Raw genomic sequence first — 25,437 nt, forward strand, 5'->3', positions numbered from 1 at the left:
TCCCTGCTCAGCGGGAACCCTGATTCTCCCTCTGCCCTTCACCCTACCTGTGATCTCTCTCTCACTCTCTCTCGCTCTCAAATAAATAAATAAAATCTTAAAAAAAAAAAAGACTGAAATTCTAAACAAACCAACACAAAATCCTGAGCAAAGCAGAAATTTGTCCTTTAAATCTCTGTTGGTTGTAGTCACTGAAAATTGCCCAGACAGGAAAGGACCAGGGCTATGTCAGCCAGGCCTTGGTCACTACATAGACTCGCTAACATACGGCTCTGAGGAGAAGATGCCTGGTCCCCTCAGCTAACCAGGAGGGAGTTAGAAAGGGGAAGGCATGGCACAGCTTTGAAAATGCTGACGTCCCCACACCTCTCCACTTCCTTACACACAACCCAGCATGCTCTGCAATCAGATCATGGTCATGCAGTCCTATAGAACCTGCTGATTTTCCCTCAGATTCTCCACCAGGCTCTTCTGTTTTCCTCCTTTTCCCTCTCCCACTTTATTTGTTCTGTCTTCTTCCTCCCGTGCTACATACTTCCTGTGACTTATTCGAAGTTCCCCCTTGCACATTCTCCTCCCAGAGCAAACTGAGCGCAGGCCTCTTGTGTTCAGTTCTCTGAGTGGCTGCACACTTTGGTGTTAGTTCATTCTAACATCCCTGCCTTATTGACCAGCAACCCCATGTTGAAGGAGACACTGAGGCATATATGGTCCTACCTTTCTTCAGGCCCCACCCCAAGGCTGTGGAAGCCTGGGATAGTCCTGAAATCTGCCCTTAAAGATGCCTCCCACTCAGGAAGGGGCAGTGTCCAGAATTTAGTCACGGGCAGCCCAGCGTCTTGTTCTGCTCGGCGTGCTCACAATAAAAACTGAATATTGGCTGTAGTGGGAAAAATGAAACGAGAGGGAATGGAGAGTAGAATGGGAAGAAAAGCTAGTGGGAAGATGGGGTAAGGTGCTAGGTCTGGGGATGCCAGAGTTGAAGGACTCATGAATCGCCGGGTCCTTATGTCAGTGACGATGTTTATGAAGCACTTATGATATGCTAGGCAGGTAACCCTCACCATGACCCTTCACCTGCTTAAAGGCCAGGCTTAGTCTCTCCCAGGCTGGACAGCAACACCAGGGACCGGCTGTCTAGTTACCTCCTGTTCGAGGTGCCCGCTTGTTACAAAGCAGAGCCCAATAAATATTTGTTGATTAAATTAACAAATAAAAGAACCAAGATGCCCCAAGCAAGTAACTTTCTGGGTCTTCATTAACTAGTCTCTAAAATTAAGGAGGTGGACTAGCATAGATGCCTGGGTTCCAACCTCATGCCACACTTACAGAGTATGTGTGACCTTGGGCAGGTCATTGAACCTCTGTGTGCCTCCTTTCCTCATCTATAAAATATTGCTAAAAGTACCTACCTCCCACGATAGTTTTAAAGATGAATTGTTAATAATTGGTAAGTACTTAGAACAGACAAAGTACGCTGTAAGTAGAAATGTAAATTCACAAGTCCCCTCCCACAGTGTACTTTTCTCAGGCCAGGGGAGGGCGGATGGAAAGGACGCGGGGGGAATGGCCCAGAACCTTCGGAACCGCGAAACCCTGGCCGGCTCACTGACAATGCCAAGACTACCTTACCCACAATGCCTCCCGTGGGCCCGCCCACGCGGTCTCATTCTCATCCCCTTACAGCTGGTGGGCCAGCAGTTCAAGAACTACGTTGCCCACAATGCCCCCCGTTGACCGGCGTATGCCGGCTCATTCCCACACTCGACAGCCAGCTCGGCCAATGGGGCGAGGACTATATTACCCACAGTGCTCCGGTGGGCCCGCCCACAGCGGGGTGAGCCCGTGGCTCGTTAGGACCAGTTCGCTGTGTTCGTTCTGCGGGTTTGTTGGTCTCGTTGTGGACAGCCTACCGGCTGTACCCCCCGCACCTACGGTCCTGCTTCCAGCCCGGCCTGCCGCGCTGCCGGTGAGTGCGGGCTCGGGGTCCCGGCTCGAGCTTCCATCCCGCGGCCCGCGTCAGAGCCCGGGTTTGTGCTCTGCCTGGGCCACCGCTCACCCTCCACCTGAGGGCGAGACCGGGGAACGCATCCGGGCCGGGGACTCCCAACCTTCCCAGCACCCTGGAGTTGGAGAGGCCGTGGTGACCATACAGGCGGGGGTACCCGGGTGGCCTTCGAGGCTTGCCGAGCCTAAAATCGGAGGTCGGGTCGTGACAGAATCTGCGTCCTCCTGGGCAGAGGGGGCCCTGGTTCTCACCGTATTTCCAAAGGGACCCCAGCCCAAACGGGCCTACCGTGATAATGAAAACCGCATTTCTCGAACTCTGACCCCGTCCCAGGCAATGCGGAAAACCCTTTCCAAAATCGGTTTAGGGGCGCCTGGGTGGCTCAGTCGTTAAGCGTCTGCCTTCGGCTCAGGTCATGATCCCAGGGTCTTAGGATCGAGCCCCGCATCGGGCTCCCTGCTCCGCAGGAGGCCTGCTTCTCCCTCTCCCACTCCCCATGCTTGTGTTCCTGCTCTGTGTCTCTCTGTATCAAATAAATAAGTAAAATCTTTAAAAAAAAAAAAAGTCGGTTTAGTCCTCTCAGCAGCCTATGTGTAGGGATACCATTCTCTCTACTTTTTGTTTTGTTTTGCTTTTTTAAAGATTTTATTTATTTATTTGACAGGGAGAGAGAGAGCAGGAGCAGGAACACAAGCAGGGGGAGTGGGAGGGGGAAAAGCAGGCTTCCTGCTGAGCAGAGAGCCGGATGTGGGGCTCCATCCCAGGACCTTGGGATCATGACCTGAGCAGACACTTAACAACTGAGCCACGCAGGTGCCCCTCTCTCTACTTTTTGAATGAGGAACCAAGGCCTCTAACTTGCCTGAGAGTAAACAGGAGGGTAGCAGCAAGAACGCCTTGATTTACCTCAGTCCTTTTCTTTTGCCAAAGAGGGTGAGTTGGCTCTGGGGCAAGAGCAAGCATTATGGGTAGATGCTTATCTAGCCCTAACACTGCACCCAAATGATTTATTGTTTCTCCACAGAGCCCTGCAAACATCATTTCCAGTGTCCGGCCAGAGAGACAAGTTTGAGCCCTGAGACACAAGAAAGCAAGACCTGCCCCAGACAATGGCAGCCACACCTGGTCTCCAGCCTCCACCACCCCTGGAGCAAGACGAGATCCTGATCGTGAAGGTGGAGGAAGATTTCTGCTGGGAAGAGGAGCCCTCCCTGGAGTCGGAAGACCCCAGCCCTGAGACCTTTCGCCAGCTCTTCCGGCTCTTTTGTTACCAGGAGGTGGCCGGGCCCCGGGAGGCCCTGAGCCGCCTCTGGGAGCTGTGCTGCCGCTGGCTGCGGCCTGAACTGCGCACCAAGGAGCAGATCCTGGAGCTGCTGGTGCTGGAGCAGTTCCTGATGGTGCTGCCAGGGGAGATCCAGGCCCGGGTGCGGGAGCAACAGCCGGAGAGTGGTGAGGAGGCCGTGGTCCTCGTGGAAGGGCTGCAGCGGGAGCCCAGGAAACAGAGGCAGCGGGTGAGGTGGGGGGCAATTTGGCGTTGAGGTGAGGAAACGGGGCCCCCAAGACCTCAGGGCCCTGCTCTTGAGATCTGCATTTGGAAATCCCTTGGGCTCTGGAGCCACAGGCCTGCCTTGGTCATTGTGGATGGGGGAATTGGGGCTGCCTGCTCCTGTGAATTGAAGAAGACACTGCAAAGTGTTTCTCAGCCTTGGCTGATGGGTGTAAACCTGTTGACTGAGCACATGTAGCCCCACTAGCTCTCTCTGAGCTGTGTGGGTTGTTTCATTAACATCATCCCAGCGGCGGTCAGACACGGGTTTTGATGGGAGGGCGGCTGGAGACCTTCCCAGGCAGAGCCCTGGGCATTGACGAGATCCCAAAATGAGGAGCACTAGGAAGAAAAAGCAGGGGCTGGTGGGTGCCCTGCTTAGAGCCCCCACATGTCCCCAGCCCTCTAGAGCTGTGTCATCCCATGCAGTGGCAACCAGCCACATATGATTTTTTTTTTAATTAAAACTAAATAAAACGTCAGATGTAGTTCCTAAGTTACACTGGCCCCATTTCAAGGGTGCAGTCGTCAGATGTCCCTAGTGGCTACTATACTGGATACTAGACAGTGAAGACATAGGACACTTTGTTGTCATGGAAGATTTTGTGGACAGCACTGCTCTAGGGCACATTCCCAGCTTCTAACAGAATTTGAAGAGTGGGAAGTCTCACAAATTCCTTTTGCTTAGATTAGTTTTCCAGATTAAATATTTGGTAGATATGGACAGGTGGCCTTTCTCCTGTGTTAGTGCCATTGGCCACATACTTTCCTTTTTGTCTAGCAGGATAGACACATCCCCCCAAACTTGATCACAGTGTGAGTTGATTGCAGTAAGCAAATCCTGCTATCTTGGTGGCCAGCGAGAACTCAGGATCCTTTCCCAGCCCCTCCAGCCCTGGCATTGGGGTTCTTAGCATGGCTTCCCTCTGTCTCTGTGCACCCCATAACCTCTGAGGACCGTCTTCTCTTAGAGGTGTGCAATGTTGAGCCTGACGCAGGGGTCCCTGGTGCTGGTTTCACAGTTCCCTGGGGATGTTTCTTGACTTAAGTACTATTGCAGAACTCAGTAAACTCTGAGACCCAAGGTCATCCTAGTCATCTTTGCTACAATTGGGATATAGATTGTTCCAGAGAACTTGTAGGTGACTTCAAAAAGCATAGCACATGCAATAGTGCGAATTTCTGAAATGAGACCTGATTCAGGGTCCTCCTGGCCCAGGTCTATTGGGAGCACCGAGGAAGGGAGGGTAAGAGTGTGACAATGACACCAGTGCAGTGTGATGGGGAGAGACTCGGGAGACTCTCTCAGGGACAGAGCAGGTCTCACTTTGTCCCGTTTGGGAGCCTGACCTCTTCCCAGCTCACATTTCTTCTCCCAGCGTGTCTGGAGGGAAGATTGTGTGGCATGTGGAGGGCCATGGGGGCAGGCAGGGGGAGGAAGCCCTGGGCGTGGGGGAGGTGAGGCACAGCTGGTTCAGAACCTGGGAACAGGAGGATGGCCAGGGGAGCCTGAGACAGGAGTGGTTGGGAACCTTGTGGGTTTTCTCCCAGCCTTCTGGGAGCTGGTGGGCAGATCTCTGTCTGCATTCAGGGCCTGGAGGTGCTCCCTGATGATGTACTGTCCCATGGGACAGAACAGTGCTTGAAACACCAAGTGGAGGCCAGGCCAGAGGAGCTGTCTCTGGAGGAAGGGTCTGGATGCTCCAGCCAGCAGGCCCCAGCCCAATGGAGCCACAGACCAAAGAGGGGTGAGTAGCCATCCCTCTAGATGAAAGAAGCTCTGTAGGGGAAGGAGGCAGAGGGAAAGGGGTGTCACAGGAGGCTAGGCCTCTGTGCACATGGGAAGGACACGTTCTTGCCTGGGAGCTGAGTATAGGTGGGGAGTAGTTGTACCTGTCTGGGCCTTTGCTACCGTGTGCACGGATGGGCTGTGTGGCCTTCTCTGGCAACTCTGTGCTTTTTCCCCAGGCCCAGTGGCCTCCCAGCATCAGGAGATGGCGGCATCGGCCACGTCCTTCGTTTCATCCTGGTCCCGGGTGAGTGGGTGTTCCTGATCTGCAGCATCCCTGTGTGTCCCCTGCCTCTGTTATGGGAACACTTCTCTCCCATGCCAGGTCCAGCTCTTAGAGCTCCTCCTTCATGGAATGGCCCCTTTACCCCAACTTTCTCCTACCGAAAGTCTTCTCTTAGATGCCATCTGCGTATTAGGTGTGTCCCAGAGGATTCTGGGGCTTAATGGTGAGCTGGGGCAATTGCTTCAAACCCAGCCAGGCACTAGACTCTTGGGACTTTGGGTAAAAATATAGGTTCCTCCCCCAGCCCTGGCCTGGAATTGGAGTCTCCTTTGCTTGTTTGTTTAAATAACAGCTTTATTGAGGGGCGCCTGGGTGGCTCAGTTGGTTAAGCATCTGACTCTTGATTTCGGCTCGGGTCATGATCTCAGGGTCGTGAGATCGAGCCCTGTATCAGGCTCTGTGCTCAATGGGGAGTCTGCTTGAGATTCTCTCACTTTCCCTCCCTCTGCTCCTTCACCTGCTCATGCTTACTCTCACTCTTTCTTTTTCTTTTCTTTTTTTTTTTTTTTAAAGATTTTATTTATTTATTTGACAGAGAAAAAGAGAGGGAACACAAGCAGGGGGAGTGGCAGGCAGAGGGAGAGGGAGAAGCAGGCTTCCTGCAGAGCAGGGGGAGCCTAATGTGGGGCTCGATCCCAGGACCCCGGGATCATGACCTGAGCTGAAGGCAGTCGCCTAACCAACTGAGCCACCCAGGTGCCCTCCTTCTTTCTAAAATAAATAAATAAAAAATAACAGCTTTGTTGAGGTATAATTCACATACCACGCAGCTTAGCTATTTAGAGTGCATAGTGTTTAGCGTATTTATAGAGTTATGCAACCATCATCACAGTCTTCAAAAGACTTTCCTCCCCAGGACACCCCATACCCATTAGCAGCACACCCCCATTCGCTCTTTGCCAGCCCATGGCAACCTACTTTTCTGTCTCTATGGATTTGCCTCTTCTAGACATTGTTTGCTTGGGTTTTAATCTGCTGCTCAGGTCAGTCTGGTGCCAGATTTGGAACGACTGGCCTACAGGCATCCTGAAGTTCCCAAGACACCCCCCTCGGGTTTCAGGGCTGGTTGAGCTGAGGCAGGGCATGCCTGACTCGTCCCCTGGGGAACGTGGGCCCCGGTGGCTGAGCGTGCAGTGGAACCAGCTGTTCCAGACAGTGAATCTGTCCACACTGTCTCTGGCCCAGCAGCAGTGGGACAGGGTGGCGGTGATGATGTCCTCCCAGGGAGCAGGATTCAGCCGTTCTGTGAGTGGAGCCTGAGGAGGAGGGGTGGCCAACAGCATATGGAGAGGGAAAGTGTTGGAGAGAGGAAGTGGGGGGAGGCAAAGCCGGACCTGCCATTGTGATACAGGTGGAGGGGGTGGGTGAGCCCGCCAGGCTGGCCCACATGACAGAGCTGTGGCATAGGACTGAGTGGCTTGCATTCCAGCAGGTGCCAGTGACCTTGGAGGACATGGCGGCGTACCTATCCCAGGAGGAGTGGGAGTGCGTGGACCCGGCTCAGCGGGACTGCAGCTGGGACATGCTGCCGGAACACGGGGGTAACGTGCAGAGAGACCCTGGCCATTGCTCCTCAGTGGCGTGTCTGAAGTGGGCCAGTCTCGGGGAGGGTAGCTCCTTCCCTTAGGCTGGCTGGGGCCAGCTCAGCATTTCCCAACAGTTGTGTGTGGGCCTTAGGCACCCTAGGCCCAGCATCTCCCTGCTCCGTATCGCCCCTGTCTCTGTACCACTTACAAAAGCCAGTTCAACAGTTCTCAGGCTGCAGTGGCCCGAGGAATCACTGGGGAGCATGTTGAAATAAGAACTCACACCCTGTTCCTAGGTGGGTTCAGTGGGCCAGGGGTGCTCCCTGGAGAGTCTGCTCAGCAACCAGCTGAGTGCAGCCTGCAAAGCCAGGGTTGCTAGTCACCTGTCAGGGGCCCACTGCAGTGGGGAGAGTGTGGCTGCTCGCCTCGCCCCAGGCAGGTGCCCACGGTTGTCCTGGGTTCCTTATTCTTTTGTTCCTTCACCCACATGGTTGGTCCTGTTTCACGTTGGCCTCTGTGCTGCCCATGGCTCCCGTGGGTGGAGCTGCTTCTGGCAAGGCCTTGGCCATCCACAGCCTCTCCTTACCACCCCCACCCCCACCCCCACCCCACCACCCAACACTATTCCTTCTGCTCTTCCCGCTCAGCTCATCTTGGCACTCCAGATACCCATTCACTCCCTGAAATAGGTTCTGAAGGAATTGAGATGCTGCTTTGTATCAGTTGGGTTTCTTCAGACAAAGAGAACCAATAGTGTGTGTGTAAGTTAAGACATTTATTTTTGGGCGCTTGGGTGGCTCAGTCGTTAAGCATCTGCCTTCGGCTCAGGTCATGGTCCCAGGGTCCTGGGATCGAGTCCCGCATCGGGCTCCCTGCTCAGCGGGAAGCCTGCTTCTCCCTCTCCCACTCGCCCTGCTTGTGTTCCTGCTCTCGCTCTCTCTCTCTCTCTGTAAAAAAAAAAAAAAAAAAAAAATTTATTTTTAAGGAATTGGCTCATAGGATTGTTGATGCTGACAAGCCTAAAATCATAGGACAGGCCCGCAGGCTGGAAATTCGAGTGAGAGTTGATGTTGCAGTCCTGAGTCTGATATCTGCAGGGCAGCCAGCAGACTGGAAACCCAGGCAGGATTTCTGTATTACAGTCTGGAGGCTGAATTCCTTCTTTGGGGGAGGCACCTGGGTGGCTCAGTTGGTGAAGTGTCCCACTTGATTTCAGCTCAGGTTATGATCTCAGGCTTGTGAGATCAAGGCCTGCAAGGGGCTCCATGCCGGGCAAGAAGTCTGCTTAGGATCCTCTCTCCCTCTGCCCCTCCCTGGGAAACCTCAGGTCCTGCTCTTAAAGCCTTCAGCTGATTAGATTTCGAGGCCCACCTGCAGTGTGGAGGGTGATCTGCTTTATTTACAGTCAGCTGATTGTAGATGTTAAGCAGATCTACAGATGACATCCTGAGAGGTTATTTAGCCTGGCTGTGGTACCACTGTTTAGTTAACACCAAAACACTGTTGACATTGGGGCTGTAGAATCCTCCGTTAGGATGCCATCTAGTGAGCTATAGGATGTTCACCAGCATCCCTGGCCTTCACCCACTAGATGCCATTTGCAACATTCTTCTCCCCAGTTGTGACAACCAAAACTGTCTTCAGACATGCCAAGTGCCCTCTGAAGGCCACCATTGCCCCCGGGTAAGAACCCCTGGCCTAGAGGTTATGAGCCCAGGCTCCAGAGCCCGTCCTGTAACTTACTAGCCCAGTGACTCTGGGTGAGTTCCTCAGCGTCCTCGCCCTGCAATGGGACAGTAAGGGCACGCGCTTCACTGGCGTTGTGAGGCTTTCACGAGCTGCTGGCCACGGTCCACTGTCTCCGTTCAGGGTCTGACACTCCCCTGCTAGGTGCTCTGAGGCTTGCTCTCATGTTCCTCAGGTGGGACAGCCGCCCAGCCTCTGCCTTCTTATTGTCCCCTCTCCCTGTGAAGGCCTCAGGGACTGTGTTTTCTCTGTCCCAGGGCTTGGGCTGCAACTTGAGGACGGACAGGACACCAGGGAGGACGTGTCAATGGGAAGGGAGCGGGACCAAGAGCTGGTCAGGGGCCTGGCCAGGCCCGAGCAGCCTCTGGAAAGAGGAGGGCCGCGACGAGTCGAAAAGCCGTACACGTGCCCCGAGTGCGGCAAAGGCTTTAGCAAAACGTCCCACTTGACCAAGCACCAGCGCACGCACACCGGGGAGCGGCCCTACAAGTGTCAGGTGTGCGGGAAGGGCTTCAGTGACCGCTCCAACTTCAGCACGCACCAGAGGGTCCACACGGGCGAGAAACCCTACGCGTGCGCCGAGTGCGGCAAACGCTTCAGCCAGAGCTCCAGCCTGGTCATCCACCGCCGGACGCACACTGGGGAGCGGCCTTACGCCTGTGCTGAGTGTGGGAAGCGCTTCAGCAACAGCTCCCACTTCAGTGCGCACCGGAGGACACACGCGGGCGAGAAGCCCTTTGTGTGCCTGACCTGTGGCAGGGGCTTCCGCCGGGGCACGGACCTGCACAAACACCAGCGGACCCACAGCGGAGAGCAGCGCCTGCCGGGCTTGCAGAGCCCCACGGCGTGGCTCCAGGAGGCCCCCGGGGTGAAGCCCAGCCGCCACTCGTTGAGCTGCCCACCTCCAGAGTTCCGTTCAGAATTTCGAGGTCAGAGTTCATGAAGCTGCTGGAGTTACTGTCTTGGAACCAGAACCCTAATCTGAAGGCATTTCAGACTGACCCTGTTTGCCCCTGGTGGGGGCCCAGCCCATGGCTGTGGGATATTTCAGGTGCCCAGGCAGAGGGAAGAATCCGGGCACTGAGTTCAGCAGTGGCAGCTGGACATGGAGCAGGTGGACCTGGGTCCTGGGGCCGCTGTCCAGGTGACCACAGCCTGGGTGGCTCACCACCCCAGGGATGGATACTCACCGTTCAGGAGGCTAGAAGACCAAACCCAAGATGTGGGCAGGGCTGCTTCCTTCTGGAGGCCCTGATGGGAGAGACTGTCCCACGCCTCTCTCCTGGCTTCTGGTGTTGCCGGTGTCCCCGGTGTTCTTGGCTTGTGGCCACATCGCTCCCGCCTCTGCCTCTTCTCTGCTCTGGTGTCCTCTTCTAAGGGCACAGTCATTCGATTTAGGGCCCCTGATCCAGAATGACCTCATCTCAATTACATCTGCATAGACCTTGTTTCCAAATAAGGGCACATGCTGAGGTTGTGGGTGGACATGAAGCCGGGAACGCTTGTCAGCCCACTTTGGGGAAGGCTCCAGAACTCCAGTTCCTTGGAGCGTTAACATACCCCAGCCTTCCCTGGCCTCCCACCTTCCCCTCCAGCCTTGCCACACCCAGTATGTAGCCTGTGGGGGCTTTTTCTGTATCTCTGTGGTGTTAGCGGGGTAGTGGGGTGAGTTGGGGGTCACCTTCATAGATCCATGGCTGTTCTAAAGGATGAATACCTGGTGTGGGAACGCTTCCCTGATACCCCATCTTCCAACCTCCCCGGCCCATGAGGAAGCCTGTGGATTGGACCAGCCTTGCCATCTATCCCCAGGGCAGGAGTCCAGGGTTGCCTTTGCTCCAGCCCCAAGTGGCCAGGACAGAGGCAGCCTTGGCTGCCCCTCTTGGTCTTTCTGATCTGTTCACATCCACTGTGTCCTGGGCAGCTGTGGGGAGCAGTAGAGAGTCCTGGTTTCGTTTCGTCATCACTGGAGTCTTGGAGCAGCTGCTGAAACCCCTTGGTTCTGGAACATTCCATGCAGGGAGTGTGGCAATTTCCCATGGCGGGGTTGCCTTGGGCCTCGTGCTGTGCTCCATTCTGTTGGTCACCCAATCACTGTAGGTATTTTACACCTTTCAGCATAACCCAGGTTCCAGGGTGCGTGATCTGTTCTCGGTTCCCTTAATAAAGTCGGTCCCTCTGGCCTCGTGTGCTCTGCCTGGTGTGTTCTCCAGAGAAGGCGGCCACTCAGTTGAAGCATGGTTTGACCTTCTAGGCCAACTGCCAGGGCTCTTGAGCACACTTGGCTTTGCCGACCACCCTCCTTCCCTATGCGGCTGTGAGTCTGCGGGTTCACTTCTGTCATGTCCAGGCTGGTGCTGGAGGCCGCCGGCCGCCCGCTTCCTGGCCTGGGACCTGGGCCTATTAGTACCCGTTCCAGAATATTCTCTCACACAGTCCTAGGACATAGGGCTTTTGTGACTCTCCTTTTATAGATGGGAAACTGAGGTCCTGAGTGCTTCACCTTGTCCAGGTGGCAGAACTCCTACCACATCATCCTTTCGGCTTGCCTTAACGGTCGTTCACCCAGTTGAACTTGGAACAAAGAGTTTATTTTCTCTCACTTTGTGAAACATTCTTAACAAACTAATGACGTTAAAAGGGGTAGAGATGGGGAAAATGGGTTCAAAGGAAAAAAAGCTGGCCATTGCTCCTGACAGGCTGCATGGGTGGAGGTGGTCACGTTTAGTCTGCCTTGCCCAGTGCCTGAGCCCTGACCACACTGCACGTGCCCTGGAGCAGAGGGTGAGGGACTTTCACAGATGGGCAAGACCCAGGAGCCCAAGCGATGCAGTGTGGTTACTTGCCCTGCCGGTAGGCCCACCCAGGGCTTCCTGTGGCCTTGGTGGAAGCTGCCTTGCCCCTGGCCCCTCATCGTTGTGGGTGGGGGCTGCTGTGGGGGCCCCCATGGTCATATCAAGTGAAGTCTGTGGCCCTGATCATGACTAGCTGAGGCCAGGCAGAGCCTGCCTTGCCTGGTGCAGGGCTTGATGGAAAGAGACCCTTGCCCATCCTCAGCGCATGCTAACAGGTGGTGACCCCAGCTGAATCCTGGGACATGTGCCCAAATGCCAAGGACCCTACCAAGCCACTGAGCCCATGTCACAGGGGGACTCGAGATGACTGCTTTTCCCATGGGGCAGGCAGGGCAGAGTGGGGCAGAGACTCTGAGAAGCAGAATCTCGGAAACAAGTTGACGAGAGAACAGAGGTAGCCACAGATCAGGGCTTCAGCCTGTTGGGGACAGCAGGGCTGAGAACAATACGAAAGGACTGAAAATGGGCAGTGGGGGGTGATGTTGGCAAAGTAACGAGAAGGATGTCCTCCACAAGGCCGGGCGCCGCTCTGTTCCCTGGGGACCGTTTGGGTGTCAGGACACTCGGTACTCTATCTCTGTGGAAAGGTCAACTCCACCCATAGTTTGGAAGGACCCTAAAACGTGTGCCTTTGTATCTTGGTTAAAGAAAAAAACCTTCAGTCTTCCCCCATTTATCAAAGAGTCCATTTGGTGTGTGAGAGAGAGTGGGTGGTGTGTTCATTTAGGCACATAAATAGCAAGCAGCCAGGGACCCAGAAGATCAGGCTCAATTCTCCTCCAAGACCCTTTCTCTAAACCCTGAAATTCTCTGAATATGTTTTACTTGAGTTTTAGCTTTAGAAAAAGCTTGCATGATGACAATAACAGAGAAGAGTGCAGACATGAGAGAGAAAACACCCGACAGTCCCCCTATTGGCACGGACCATGCTCTCCGTGGGGTCTGCTTCCAAGGCGCTATTGTCCTGCTCTGTGTACAACTGTGTTCTGGCATCTTTGCTCTAAGTACATAGAATGATCTGCCCCGCAGCCTGAGGGTCCCCGTGCTGCAGAAGAAACACCTTCTCACAGAAACAAGGGAGAGCCAGGGGCCCAGGCATGTGGATGGAGAGTGGAATCATCCCGCCCAGCTCCTTCTCCCATCTGGTCCAGGACGCAGCTACAGTTGGTCCAGGGGAGGCACCAGGGCCTCCCTGGCTGTCCCTGGCCCAGGAGCGTCCCCTAGCGCCCTGGGACCTCCCCCTGGGCATCTGGCCTGGGTGCTCTGCTGCTCAGCCCCGGCTGGTATATGTTGCTTTCTCCCAGTTGCGGAGCTGGCTGGATCTTCAGGGACCTGAGCCTTCTGGCCACTGGGACCCCCCGTGGCAGGCAAATTGGGCCGAGCCGTCCCCTTCCGAAATGCCCTGAGCTGTTGGAGAAGCTGACTCTTCCCGGTGCAGTCCCTGTGACACAAGAGACGATCAATCAACACCAAGTGGAGCCAGACCTCCCCACAAGAAGGGGCCAGAGTGCTTCCAGAAGCGTGTTGCCTGGTTCTCAGGACGGTAAGTGAGAGATTTTGGCCTCTCAGCCCGTGCTGAGTCACAGGGCATGTTAGCATGTTTAAGGCTTCTGGGAGCCCACTCGTGTGATGCTTCTCAACTCAGATTTTTCTTCTTTTTTCCTATATGCCTAATCATGTACCACTTTAGGGGAAAAGCTGCATTTGACTGATCTTCCCAGAGGATAGGATCCACAGGCTTTGCAATTCCAAAAAGTGGCCTTAGGACCACCATGTGGGGCCTCTGCACGGTGGGGAGCTGGACTTCTCTGAATGGGACACTGCTTCCTTCACCCAGGCCTTTCATTTCTAGCCAACAACCATCACTTCATTCCATCCCAACAACTTCATTTCCAGTGCTATCAGGAGTAGGGAGCAAATAAATTTGGGCAGCTATTTTTCAGAAGGCAAGTACTTATCCCTTCTCAGGAATGAACTAAGGTGTCCTTGGTGATGTCGGGAGGACAGCATTCCAGGCTGGGCCTCAAGTGGGCTCCCATGGGCCACCTCCTAGACCCCCCACCAGACCCGCACGTGCTGGCCTTATGGGTGCAAGACAGAGCTGAAAGCAAAAATGTTCAGTGTGCCAGCCTGAGGGCTTGCTGTGGAAAGCAGGGATGGGACGTCCCCAGGTGATGGGAGCCCCTTGGTGGTTACCGTAGGCGGCGGGAGGAAGGACTCTCCTGCTTGGCTGGGCCCTGCTGGTCTCTGAGGGCCACTGTAGCCTCCTCTTCTTCCTCGCTGTCGGAGGAGCTGGAGCTGAGGCTGGAGCTGGAGGAGAGGAAAGCTGGCTTCACGGAATGTGCCCCAGGCCACCCAGGCCACTGGGATTTCCTGCCAAGAGGTGGAGGGACACACCCCAGGGCCATGTACCAAAGCCCAGACTCTGTTTGCTTAGAGCTCCACCTGGGTTCTTCCCTCCCTGCAGGGAGAGCCTGCTGATGGGACCAAGTGGGATTGTCGGCCAGGCTCAGCTCCTGGCTAACAGCACTTCTCCACTGAGCAGTGCTCTGGGGCTAGCCCACACCAGTGTGACTCCCACCTGTATGAGCACCTGCTCCTCCTGAGGCCAGTGGGAACAGTGCAAAGCAGGGCTGTCACCACTCCCAGTACCTTTCCACCGACCCGGGGTCTGATGGCTCCGAGGGCCGCAGATCGATGAAGATGGTGGGAGGCTCTGCGGGGCTCCTTAGCTGCCTGCTCTCGGCCAGTGTCAGGCCCAGCTCAGCCTGGAAGCCTGGCTCCCTCGGAGCAGATCTGAGATGAGAGAGCAGGGTTTCTGAGTCACTTCTGCATGATTATGGTGTGACCTGATCTAGGCCCTGTAAATGCACCTGCTCTTTTGCTCTTCAGAAGCCTCAAGATTTGGCTAGCACTGTCCCAACGGGACTGTCCCTGGTGACTGAAATGTTCTATATTTGTGCTTCCCAGTGTGGTAGCCATTTGCCACAAGTAGCTTTTTAAATTTACTTGTAAGCTAATTAAAATTAAATTTAAAAATAAAATAAATTTGGGGTACCTGGGTGGCTCAGTTGGTTAAGTGTCTGCCTTCAGCTCAGGTCATGATCCTAGGGTCCTGGGATCGAGCCCTACGTTGGGCTCCCTGCTCAGTGGAGAGTCTGCTTCTCCCTCTCCCTCTGCCTGCCTCTCTGCCTACTTGTGCTCTCTCTCTGTCAAATAAATAAATAAAATCTTTAAAAAAAAAAAATTTAAAAAATTCATTTCCTCAGTTGCACCAGCCACATTTCAAGGGTTCAGTAGCCACATGTGGCCAGTGGTTACCAATTGGACAGTACGAGTCTAGATAGTGCTTTTTTTCTTTTTTTCTTTTTTAAGATTTTATTTATTTATTTGACAGAGAGAGACACAGCAAGAGAAGGAACACAAGCAGGGGGAGTGGGAGAGGAAGAAGCAGGCTTCCCGTGGAGCAGGGAGCCCGATGTGGGGCTCAATCCCAGGATCCTGGGATCATGACCTGAGCCGAAGGCAGACACTTAATGACTGAGCCACCCAGGCGCCCTTCCTTTTTTTTTTTTTTTTTTTAAGACTTTTTATTTATTTGAAAGAGACAGAGCGCAAGCGGGGGTGGGAGGAGCAGTGGGAGAGGGAGAAGGGAAGCACACTCCCCTCTGAATGTGGAACCTGAGATCATGACCTGAGTCAAAACCAAGAGTTGGTCACTCAACCGACTGAGCCACCCAGAGACCCCTAGATATTCCTATTGGTCACTGGGTTGCCAGGAACAGAAGACCACTCCAAATGGCTTGAGTGAAAAGGAGAATTCATTGGCTCTCAGATTCCTAAAAAAGAGTGGGAAGCTAGGTTTTCAGGGATCCTAGTGCCCTGCGCCCACCTCTGCCCTCCAGCTTCAGTGTTTCTCACTACAGCTGGCCTTTCTCTGCCCTCCCACCCCCACCCAGAGACAGGGAGATTGGAAATTCTCACAGAAAGGCTCTGATTGGCCTGGCTTGGGTCAGACTCCAGGGCTGGCCTAATTAACAGCGGCCAGAGGGGCAGGGTCCTACTCTGGGGAAGCCATGTGGATGGTGAAGGGAGGGTTCCCAGGGGGTGTGCAAGAGCAGGTGCTTTGGGGCTTGAGTCCCAGCTCTGCCATGTATGGCCTGGGTAACTCAATCTCAGCCTCAGTTTCCCCGTCTATAGAATGGAGATAATAGCACCTACCTGATCAGATTCTTGAGATGAAATGAGAACTCTACATCAAGTGCCCCACCCAGGATACATCTGATACTTGCTGCAAGACCATGGCCAGTTCCACAGAGAGGACACGGGCTGTGGCTGGCAGAAGTCTCACCTGCTCCTGGCCTCCTGCTGCATGGTGTCCTGAGGTGTGTCAGCAGGCACCTTCCAGGCAGAAGGGGCTCTGGAGTGTGTGGCACACAGAAGGATGAGCTGTTCCATGAGCCTGTCCTGGCTGTTCGGCAGGATGTGGTCTGATGGGAGAGCAGGGAGGCTGCTGAGTTGGGACACCCACGGTTTGACTTACAGCAGCCTGAGCCTTAGGACCCCTTGGACTCCCTTGTAAAGTAAAGGCCCCGTAAAGTAGGAGTGACTTATTAACGGGTTCCCTCACTTCCTCACTCCCCAGTCCCACTCGTCAGAGGGAACCAGAATTAACAGTTCTGTGTGTTCACTTTTTTAAAAAAAATAGCAACAGGATTATCCTCCATAGATTTTTTTTTCACTGAATAGATTATGTCGTTCTGTGTTAATATACATAGATTCTCTTCATTTGAGCTTTAGAGCATTCTGTGGTATAACTGATTTAGCTTGACTCCTATTGAATATTGAATATGGGTCATTTCCAAATTTTCACAATTATAAACAGCGCTGTAATGAACATCCTTGGATACACATCTTTACCCATTGGGGTGTGTGTTTAGGATAGACTTTAGCAGTGGAATAAGTGGACGATGTGGCTTATGTGGCTTTAAACAGAGAATGGATTCTGCCACATTGCCCTCCAAAGAGGGTATATTGGTTACAGCCCCAGCCCAGGCCCTGCCTGACAGGAGGGAGGGTTTCTCCACATCCTGCTATAAGGCTTTAAATTACAAACAAACAAAACCACGTTGAAACAGCACCAGGGGCTGTCAGCCACAGCCACACAGAGGAGGTTTGCTCTGGAATTGGAGGCTAGAACCCCCACACCTCCTTGCTCTTTGCCTCAGACCAGCCTCCGCTTACATTTGTGACCCAGGATGGCTGGAGAGGCAGGGAGGAGCTTTCCTTTTATTTACAGAACTGCCCAGAGCAAGGGCACAAATGCAGTGGCAGTAATCACATCCCTGGCTTTGTCGATGGGGAGGTGAGGGGAGGCAGGGTATGCTTAGTTGCTGGCTGAAGGAGCACAAATTGCAGATTGCTTTGCTCCCAGAAAGAGAGGGAGGAAGCCCTGGAGGTGGGCAGGAGGGAAAGGTGTGAGTCAAGGGTAGGGACCTGTCTGAAGGTCCCCTCTGGGGCTTGTCCACTCCCGACACCTAGTAGGGGGTCATGTATATAATGAGTGAATGAGTGAGTGGATGGATGGGTGGAAGTTTCCACGGACTGGCACCTGTGTGCTTGGGACTGTGAGGGCTGAGCAGCAGAGAGGACATGGTGGGCTGCAGGGCTGACCCTATTTTACTGAGAGGATCTGGAACGAGCTGCTTGTGGGGATGCATTTGGGCCCTGGCATTCAAGGTCAGACCTGGGCCCAGGCGGTCAGCTGCCCACCACGTGGCTGTAGGTGCGCGATCTCCCCTGCTGCCTTCTTGCCCTGCCAAACTCTGAAGGATGTGATCCAAATCCCACTCTTCAAGTTCCTGAAATAATTAAAGCAGTGATTACAAGGTAGCCACACGGTCCTCGCGGTGGGAATGCCCGATTCCGCAGCTGCTGTGACCCACGGAGGGTTGTTTCGGGTTAGAAATCCCCAGGGTTTAGGTGCCTGCCCCCCTGGGCACTCTCACCCATACCTCCTGCCATGTCCTTCCTATGCCTCTTTTGAGCAATACTTTTGTTTTTGGTACAAAGACTGTTTGGCCTGGAAACCCAGTGTCGTCTTAACCTCCTTAGGTTTATACAGGTTTAGTGTTGGGAGATTTAAACGGTTTGCTCTTTTAAGGAACAGATTGTTCTGGGCTGGTGCTATCCACAGGAGGACTTGGAAGAGAGCGCTGGGGGCGCCTGGGTCTGATGAGAGCAGGGAGGAAGCTAAGTAGGAATTGGTGTTTCTTGGGGACCCTCTTGCAGCTCCGTGCAGCCCCAGAGGTGAGTGGAAACAAGTGTATCGGGGCAAGCAGAAAGGAAAGAATGGCTTATTTCAACAGCAATTGATAAGAATGGAAGTGGTAAAAATGACCTTCATGTACAACCTGATGCCAGTTTTCTCTAAGTTGTTAAGAAAATTATCAAAATTTGCAAATAAGGCAAAAAAGAATTGCACAATGTTTAAATGCCATGCTGGAGCTTTTCTGACGAGCCCACCTTCCCTGAGGGCGGTAATTTGGTTTCCGCAGGCGACCAGGGTCCACCTATGTTACGACTTTGTAAAACTGAGAAACAGGTGCAGGGGTTTTCTCTGTCCCGTGGAGATGACCCCAGAGGTAACAAACAGCTTTGCGGCTTGTCGGATGTTGACCAATTTTGTGCTTCATGTGCAATTTTCCTCAGCGTCCCTTTCTTTCTCCCCAGTGTTTTACAAAATCCCAGTTTCTCATAACCTCTCTGAACCGGCTTCATCATCCTGCTGGTTCTCTCGTTAATGAGCTAAGTACAATGTTAACAGGTGCTCACACTCTCTGTATGAAAATGAGGGCTTTACCATTTGGGGAATTATGTTTTAACAAAGTTTGTTCTATGTCTTACATGTGGTTGTCTTGTCTTTATAAACATGCTTTGGATTAGTCTGTCTTTCCTTCCTCCTTTCTCTTTTCTTTTCTTTCTTTCTTTTTTTCTTTCTTTCTCTCTCTGTCTCTCTCTGTCTCTTTCTCTCTTTCTTTCAAGGCTGGAGTCTCCTTGCTCTTCCTTGTTCTTGTTACCACTGCCCGCTGAGACAGGCATGACCGCCCACTGAAGGACCTGGGACCATGGGCCTAGGGGCCTAAGGTCGTTGCTGTAGACTAAATGTCTGCGTCCCTCCAAAATTCACAGGTTGAAATCCTAATCCCCAGTGCGATGGTGTTTTGGAGGTGAGCTGCTGGAAAGTGATAAATAGGTCATGAAGGTGGAGCTCTTATAAAAGAGGCCCAGAGAGCTTCCTTGCCTCTTCCACCATATGAGGACCCGGCCAGAGATGCCATCTTTGAACCTGGAAACAGGCTCTCACCAGACATCAAGTGTACCGGCGCTGTGGTCTTGGACTTCCCAGTCTCTGGAACTGTGAGAGATGAATTTCTGGGGTTTAAGACCCCCTAGTCTATGAGAGTTTGTCACGGCAGCCCAGATAGACTAGGACAGGTATAGTGGGGCCAGGCCTGTGCAAGGGCGCCCCCCCCACCCCAAGGAAGTGCAGGCTAGGGGGATGCCTACCTTGAGGGAGAGCACCGGAGGTCCTTCCTGAGGCCCCTCCGGGGGTGTTTCTGGTCTCAGACCTGCCACTCCCGCGGCACTGGGTGCCTCCTCCACTGGACTTTGGTCACGGCAGGCTGGGCCCCGGGCATCCCAGGTAACTTTATGGAGTATGTCCTTCTCAATCATCTTCCTTCTCTCCCTTTGGAGGGCTCTGTGGGCTGTGGAGTCTGTGCCCCAACGGGCTCGTGAGGCAGCGCCTGGGGCTTCTGTTTTCCGGTCGCATTCCCACGGGGAGAAGGTGGCTTCTCCGTGTGGCCCCCGGGGAGGACCCTGGGTGCTGAAGGGCACAGCCCCACGGTTGCCTTCCTGCCACATGGGGGTGTCCTCAGGCACCCGAAGAAGGGAACAGGCCTCACCACAGCTCTCTACAGGCCCGTCAGGGTCCCTGCCTTGCAGAGAGGCAGAACCCCTTGTCTTTGGGCCCCCCTTACTCCAGGGTTCTGCAGTGAATTCCACAGTCACCACATCTGGCTGTGGAGAAAACAGGTGTTCTTAGCATCCTCAAAAACATACTGCCGGGAATTTTTATGTGTGTGGTAAAATACATATGTAACATAAAATCTGCTATTTTGATTGTTACAAAATGTATCATTCAGTGGCATTAAGTACATTCATAATGTGCAACCGTCACCGCTGTCTATTTCCAAAGCTTTTTTATCACCCCAAAGGGACTGTGCCTCCCCACCCCCCAGCCCCTAGTAACCTCCAGTCTACTTTCTCTCTCTATGGATTTGCCTGCTCTAGGTATGGCATATAAGTGGAATCCTACAGTATTTGTCCTTTTGTGTCCTTGCTTAGCTTAGTGTTTCCAAGGTCCACTGGGGTGGTAGCATGTGTCAGTACTTGGTTCCCTTTCACGGACTGCATAAGGTTCCATTGTATGGATACACCACATTTTGTTTGTCCGTTTTTTGTGTTGACGGACACTTGGGTTGTTTCTACCTTTTGGCCACACAACTATTAAGGGGTGGACAAGAAGAAATCCAGGCCCTTTGACTCCAGAGCAAGCCCACAGTCTCCGCCCCTGTGAGTCGATGCAGACTTTCCCTTCCCAGACTGAAAAAAATTCTCCAGAAGAGTCACCGAGGTAATTATAGAAATGAAGAAAACATGAGATAAGACCATGTGGACATCACTGCACCTGCACTAACCACAGGGCTTAGTAGCCCTGGGAATTTCTCCTGTTTGGGGTTATACTTCCAGGCATGGCTGGGTGAGTGGGTGACGTCTGTCCTAGTGATGGGTAGGAGACATGCCCTGCCTGGTTCCGTAAAATGACCCCGTGTCAGTGCTTGCACTGAGAGGTACAGACTGTGGCACATAACCACTCGGCCCAAACCAGCACGGAGAGACTTGACCAGACTCTAGAATGGCTTCCAGCAGCGCATGGCTAGGATGACCACAACCCTGCCTGAGAAAGCTCAATGCTGCAGGGAGAATTTAGTGTTTGTTCCAGCCAACAGCTGACCTCCCTTTCTTAGAGCATTTACTAAAAAGGGTTTATTATTGTGAGTATGTGTCTCTTAAAACCGAGAAGCATCTGTCATGGGAGAGCCATTCTTTTGGAGGGACCTGGCTTCTGTCTCCCTTCTCCGTGGGAGGATAGACTGCTGACTTCCATACCTGCCAGTGACACACCTCCTGGCCTGGTCACACCCCCACGGACCCGCTGTCTGTGATCGTTCACGACCCTGACTCTAGTGGGTCTTGCGCTCCTCCTCCCTCCTCCCTTTAAAACCCCAGTCACCTCTGCACAAACCCGACAGCGCTCAGCTCTTTCCCCTGCTGTCAGCAGTTACTGAATAAAGTCTGCTTTCGCTGCCTTGACGGATGTCTGGCTGCGTTGGTCTTTGACAATATCCCCCATTCCCCTGGTTAATGAGTGACCACTAGTCATAATAGTTACAACGGAGCTAAGCCAGTCTCCTGGAGCTTTTAACAAGAGTCAGGCCTGACCGGTTGGGGACCTGCCCAGGGATGAAAGCCTATTGATGGCTTCTATTTATAAAGGCAGCAATTAACTTTAAGCACCAAGCCATTAATTTTAGATAGAGTTTTTGCTCTCTGAGAAATGGGAAGACAAGAAGATAGAAAATTTGCTTTGCCGGTTGGCAATGACTAACTATGATACTTAGTTATAGAGTGTGCTGTGGTGTTTTCTAATTGTTTCTTGTGTTCGCCTTGCCTCTCCAGCTAGGGGCACCTTCTTATCTCTGAATCCCCACTGTCACCCTTTTTAAATCAACAAATGTTTGGGGAGTGCTGGGCTTTTAACCTCTTTGACTCCCACTGCTATTAGGGTCTGGTGAGAGCATGGCCACCCAGACCCATACCCCATTCTGCCCGCAGGGGCCCAGCGTCGTGGATCCCCGGAGCCTGCCTCCTACACACCTCAGGAGGCCCAGCGGCCGTAGCAAGCCAGGCCCTGGCAGGCTCTTCAGCCAGCTCCTCTGACAAGTCTGGGATCAGGGCAGTTTGATCTCGCTGGAAGATGAACAGCTCCTCTGGCCCGCAGTCTGACTGTGGACAAATGAGAGGACTTTTGGATTATGGGGCGGCAGGCAGAGCCAGGAGGGCCTCAGGCTCCAGGAGCCCTTGCCCTGCTGCTCAGAGTGATTTGGGGAGATCAGTTTTCTCCCAGAGGCCCTTGCCCGGGCTGCGTCCTGCCACTGCTTTAGAAAAGGGCTCGGCCACACAGCCTTGTGAAGGTGAGATCCAGGGCTCCCCGTTCTGCACATACCTGCTGCTCCCTAAGACCCTGCACATAACAGGTGCCCAGTTAATGGCCAGCATCGAATGAACAGGGCAGCGAGGTGGCAGCTGAAAGAAGAGCCCAGCTCTCCCCCTGCCCTGCAACCTTCAGCCAACACTTAAATGACACAGAGCCTTGGTGCCTCTAAGGGGAGAGGGGACACTTAGAGTTCCCAGCTCACCTCACAAGGATATCTGAGGGTGAGAGCAAACGAAGCTGGAGACATGACAAGGCACTGGGGTCACATTATCTACTCTCCATTAGCCTTGCCATGCACAATGGCCCATGAGGATGCCAAGAATCAATAAATGTATTCAGAGAACAAAAACTGAGATTATGATAAACAAAGAAGCTGATAAGCTCCAAAGCTGTTCATGGGGCAGCATCATGTTTGCCATGGGAAGAAAGGGCAGTAGGGGCCTAGGAAGACATAGGAAGAAGGTGCTTGCTTACCGAGGAGGAATCTGAGTCCAGAGATGGGAGCTGCTCCCTGACGGCCTCGAGGATGGCATCCCAGGGCCCTGTCTGGGAGGCCCAGCGAGGTGAGGACTCCTCATCTTTGTCCTGGGATGCCATGCAGGCCCAGGCTCCGGGGTGATTCTCAGCCTGCCATCATCCAAGCAGCCCTGCAGGGGACACAGGGTGAAGTGAGAGGGTCCTGGGGCCAAGGATCAAGAGCTCAGGATGGGGCAGGGGGAGAGGGCTGCCTTTTCAAAGCACCTACCACACTGTGGGGGATGAACACAGACTCCCAGATCTCCCACTTGGTTTCCCTTCTGGTTCTGCGGGTTCCTATTCCTGCCAGTCACTGTGCCCGCGCTGTGTGTTTGGTGCAGGTAGAACCCAGATATGGCTGACCCCCGAGCAACACGGGTTTGAAATGTGCCAGTGCACTGGTATGCAGATTTTTTTCTATAAATACAGTTCAGTACTGTAAATGTGTTTTCTCATGATTTTCTTAACATTTTCCTTTCTCTAGCTTACTTGATGTGGGAATACAATATAGAAAATATTTACAGAATATGTGTCAATTGACTATGTTATCGGTTAGGCTTTCAATCAACAGTAGACTATTAGCTAAGCTTTGGGGGGAGTCAAAAGTTATATGTGGAGGGGTGCCTGGCTTGCTCAGTGAGTAGAGCATGTGACGCTTGATCTTGGGGTTGTAAGTTCAAGCTCCACACTGGGTAGAGATTACTTAAAAATAAAATTTTGGGGGAGGGGACGCCTAGGTGGCTTAGTTGATTAAGTGTCTGCCTTCGGCTCAGGTCATGATCCCAGGGTCCTGGGATCAAGTCCCGCATCAAGCTCCCTGCTCAGCGGGGAGCCTGCTTCTCCCTCTGCCCAATCCTTTTTTATTTTTTATTTTTTTCAAAGATTTTATTTATTTATTTGACAGAGAGAGAGACACAGCGAGAGCAGGAACACAAGCAGGGGTAGTGGGAGAGGGAGAAGCTGGCTTCCTGCAAAGCAGGGAGCCGGATGTGGGTCTCGATCCCAGGACCCTGGGATCATGACCTGAGCCGAAGGCAGACGCTTATCTTTTTTTTTTTTTTTTAAAGATTTTATTTATTTGACAGAGAGAGATACAGTGAGAGAGGGAACACAAGCAGGGGGAGTGGGAGAGGGAGAAGCAGGCTTCCCACAGAGCAGGGAGCCCAATGCGGGGCTCAATCCCCGCACCGTGGGATCATGACCTGAGCCGAAGGCAGACGCGTAACGACTGAGCCACCCAGGGGCCCCTGCCCAATCCTTTTTTAAAGATTTTATTTATTTGTCAGAGAGAGAGCAAGAGCAGGGGGAGGAGGCAGAGAGAGAGAGTGGAATGATGGTACTTCAGAGCCAGTGTCTGGACATCCCTTGCAGCGCCAGAGGCCACTGTGAGTGGGTAAATGGGAAGAGAGCACTGTCCGGCTAATACCCCATCAGGGTACCAGCAGGAGATGTGAGTGGTGGGGTACTTGCTTCTGTGCTTGGTGCACCCTGAACTGTGAACAGCAGGGTGTGGATGCAACACCCATCAACACACATCAGGGGATGTTTTTTTTTGGAAGCGGCCTCTGTAGGGCAGATTGTAGAACAACAGAATCACCGAAGTGAAGGCGGCTACCAGAGACTAGGTTCTTGTAGGCAGGCAAGGCAACAGAAGAGGGAAAGGCACTACAGGCTACAGGAAGAGCATGTACATTGGCTCAGAGGAGCGGAAACTGCCCAACAGGTTGCGGGGTAGAAGTTATCAGTTGCTGGAATATGCGGTGAAAACGGACTAGATCGCGCAGGTGAGGATTTTGGACTGGGGTTAATGCCTAAAGCTAAGCCAAAGAGGAGCTCCAGTCTCTTCCGAATCCTGGCGGTACCTCCATGTCCGTTTCTTGGCTGCAGCCCATTAGCCCCGCCCCCAGGCCCGCCCCTGGCCCCTCCTGCCCGGGGCGCCCCGTTGTTATGACAACCAGACGCCAACGGCCTCCCGGGTCAGACTTTTAAAATCTAAAGCTGGGAAGCAGGAAAACCCATCGTCCACCTTCCCAGCCACCCTCACTCCCTGTTTCCCGCCGTCCTGTCCGAATCCCGGCCTGTACCTTCGCGGCTGCGGCAGGCCCGAGGCCACTCACCTCAGGCCTCCGCCTCCCCTCCCTGCGCGGTCCTGACAGGGCTATAAACAGTCCCCAGTGCGTCCCTCCGGTCGCGCTCGCCCCCTCGGGCCGCGGCGCAACTACTGAGGCTCTCACGGCCTTTGGAATCCCCCCTCGGCAGAGTCTTAGATTACTGGACTGCCAACCGCACTTTTCCCGCTGCTCCTCTTTCGGGACTCGGCGCGGCCTGCCTCTCTTGAAACGGGATTGGTTCCCCCGGCCAGGGGAGGGGCGGGGCAGGGCGAGGTCCGCCTGTTCATTGGCTGACGTGGGCGTCACATAGTCAGCCAGGCGGGCTGACCGGAAGGTTCGGGTGCGGGACGGACGAATTGCCCGGCGGCGCCGGGAGCTGCCCCGCTGCCCGGCGAGCGTCCCGGCGTGCTCCGCGCCTCCCGCAACCACTTCCGGGGCGGGAGCGGGGCCGCGGGGTCCGGGCGCTGCGGCGGCAGCCCGCGCGGAGGGAGTCCGGGCGAGCTTGGCGGAGAACGGGCCGGCCTGAGGGAGTGCGGCGGCGGCTGCCCGGGGCCCAGCGCAGGTAGGCTCCGTGGCGGCCGGGCTCCCCCGCCTGGTGCCGGCACCTGCAGCCCGCCTGCGGGGCCCGGCGCCAGACGGCCCGGCCCTGCCGCTTGCTCGCCGCGTGAGTTTCTGACTGCGCTTCCGCTTCTGCAGCGGTGCGGCGGGGACG

The 25,437-nt window shown here is 53.9% G+C and overlaps 3 protein-coding genes across 11 annotated transcripts in view; 2 read left to right on the forward strand and 1 right to left on the reverse strand.

Moving 5' to 3' along the window:
• Positions 1 to 1,837: 1,837 nt before the first annotated feature.
• ZNF500 (zinc finger protein 500) lies at positions 1,838 to 11,082 on the forward strand. The gene is given in 7 exon segments (XM_025859009.2): positions 1,838 to 1,969; positions 3,033 to 3,519; positions 5,146 to 5,302; positions 5,523 to 5,590; positions 7,062 to 7,170; positions 9,159 to 9,739; positions 9,742 to 11,082. Coding segments are annotated over 6 exon segments (1,854 nt in total). The 5' UTR covers positions 1,838 to 1,969; positions 3,033 to 3,117; the 3' UTR covers positions 10,279 to 11,082.
• A 1,489-nt stretch (positions 11,083 to 12,571) lies between these two features.
• Positions 12,572 to 25,115, reverse strand: DNAAF8 (dynein axonemal assembly factor 8). 5 transcript variants are annotated; one of them, XM_073899578.1, is made up of 9 exons: positions 24,904 to 25,115; positions 22,573 to 22,745; positions 21,759 to 21,887; positions 19,326 to 19,838; positions 17,503 to 17,617; positions 16,108 to 16,246; positions 14,409 to 14,552; positions 13,953 to 14,129; positions 12,572 to 13,197 (listed from the first exon to the last, which is right to left on the reverse strand). In XM_073899578.1, exons 2-9 carry the CDS (start codon positions 22,693 to 22,695, stop codon positions 12,915 to 12,917), a joined length of 1,623 nt encoding a protein of 540 aa, XP_073755679.1. In that variant the 5' UTR covers positions 22,696 to 22,745; positions 24,904 to 25,115; the 3' UTR covers positions 12,572 to 12,914. The 5 variants fall into 5 exon arrangements, with proteins under 5 accessions (XP_073755679.1, XP_025714807.1, XP_025714809.1 ...); XM_025859022.2 differs by having other exon boundaries at positions 24,899 to 25,115; XM_025859024.2 differs by having other exon boundaries at positions 13,953 to 14,066; positions 24,732 to 25,070.
• A 23-nt stretch (positions 25,116 to 25,138) lies between these two features.
• Positions 25,139 to 25,437, forward strand: part of ANKS3 (ankyrin repeat and sterile alpha motif domain containing 3) — a 32,971-nt gene continuing 32,672 nt past the window's right edge. For 4 of the 5 annotated variants that reach the window (XR_012380459.1, XM_025859001.2, XM_025859002.2 and 1 more), the window contains exon 1: positions 25,139 to 25,287. The gene's annotated coding sequence lies outside the window, so the exon portion shown is untranslated. The remainder of the gene's footprint in view (positions 25,288 to 25,437) is intronic. The other variant, XM_073899577.1, reaches the window with a different exon arrangement.

Source organism: Callorhinus ursinus, unplaced genomic scaffold (assembly GCF_003265705.2).
Source record: "Callorhinus ursinus isolate GAN/ISIS: 27379988/994484 unplaced genomic scaffold, GSC_fseal_2.0 scaffold13, whole genome shotgun sequence".
In the NCBI taxonomy this organism is placed as follows: Eukaryota; Metazoa; Chordata; class Mammalia; order Carnivora; family Otariidae; genus Callorhinus; species Callorhinus ursinus.

What these genes read in the sequence shown, in the direction of transcription:
- DNAAF8 (XM_073899578.1), bottom strand. Translation starts at nt 22,695, where the DNA reads ATGGCATCCCAGGACAAAGATGAGGAGTCCTCACCTCGCTGGGCCTCC. An exon ending in CGGCCGCTGGGCCTCCTGAG is followed by an intron (nt 19,839 to 21,758) that starts GTGTGTAGGAGG and finishes TTTTCTCCACAG; the next exon opens with CCAGATGTGGTGACTGTGGA. An exon ending in CCTTCCTCCCGCCGCCTACG is followed by an intron (nt 13,198 to 13,952) that starts GTAACCACCAAG and finishes CTTGTGTCACAG; the next exon opens with GGACTGCACCGGGAAGAGTC.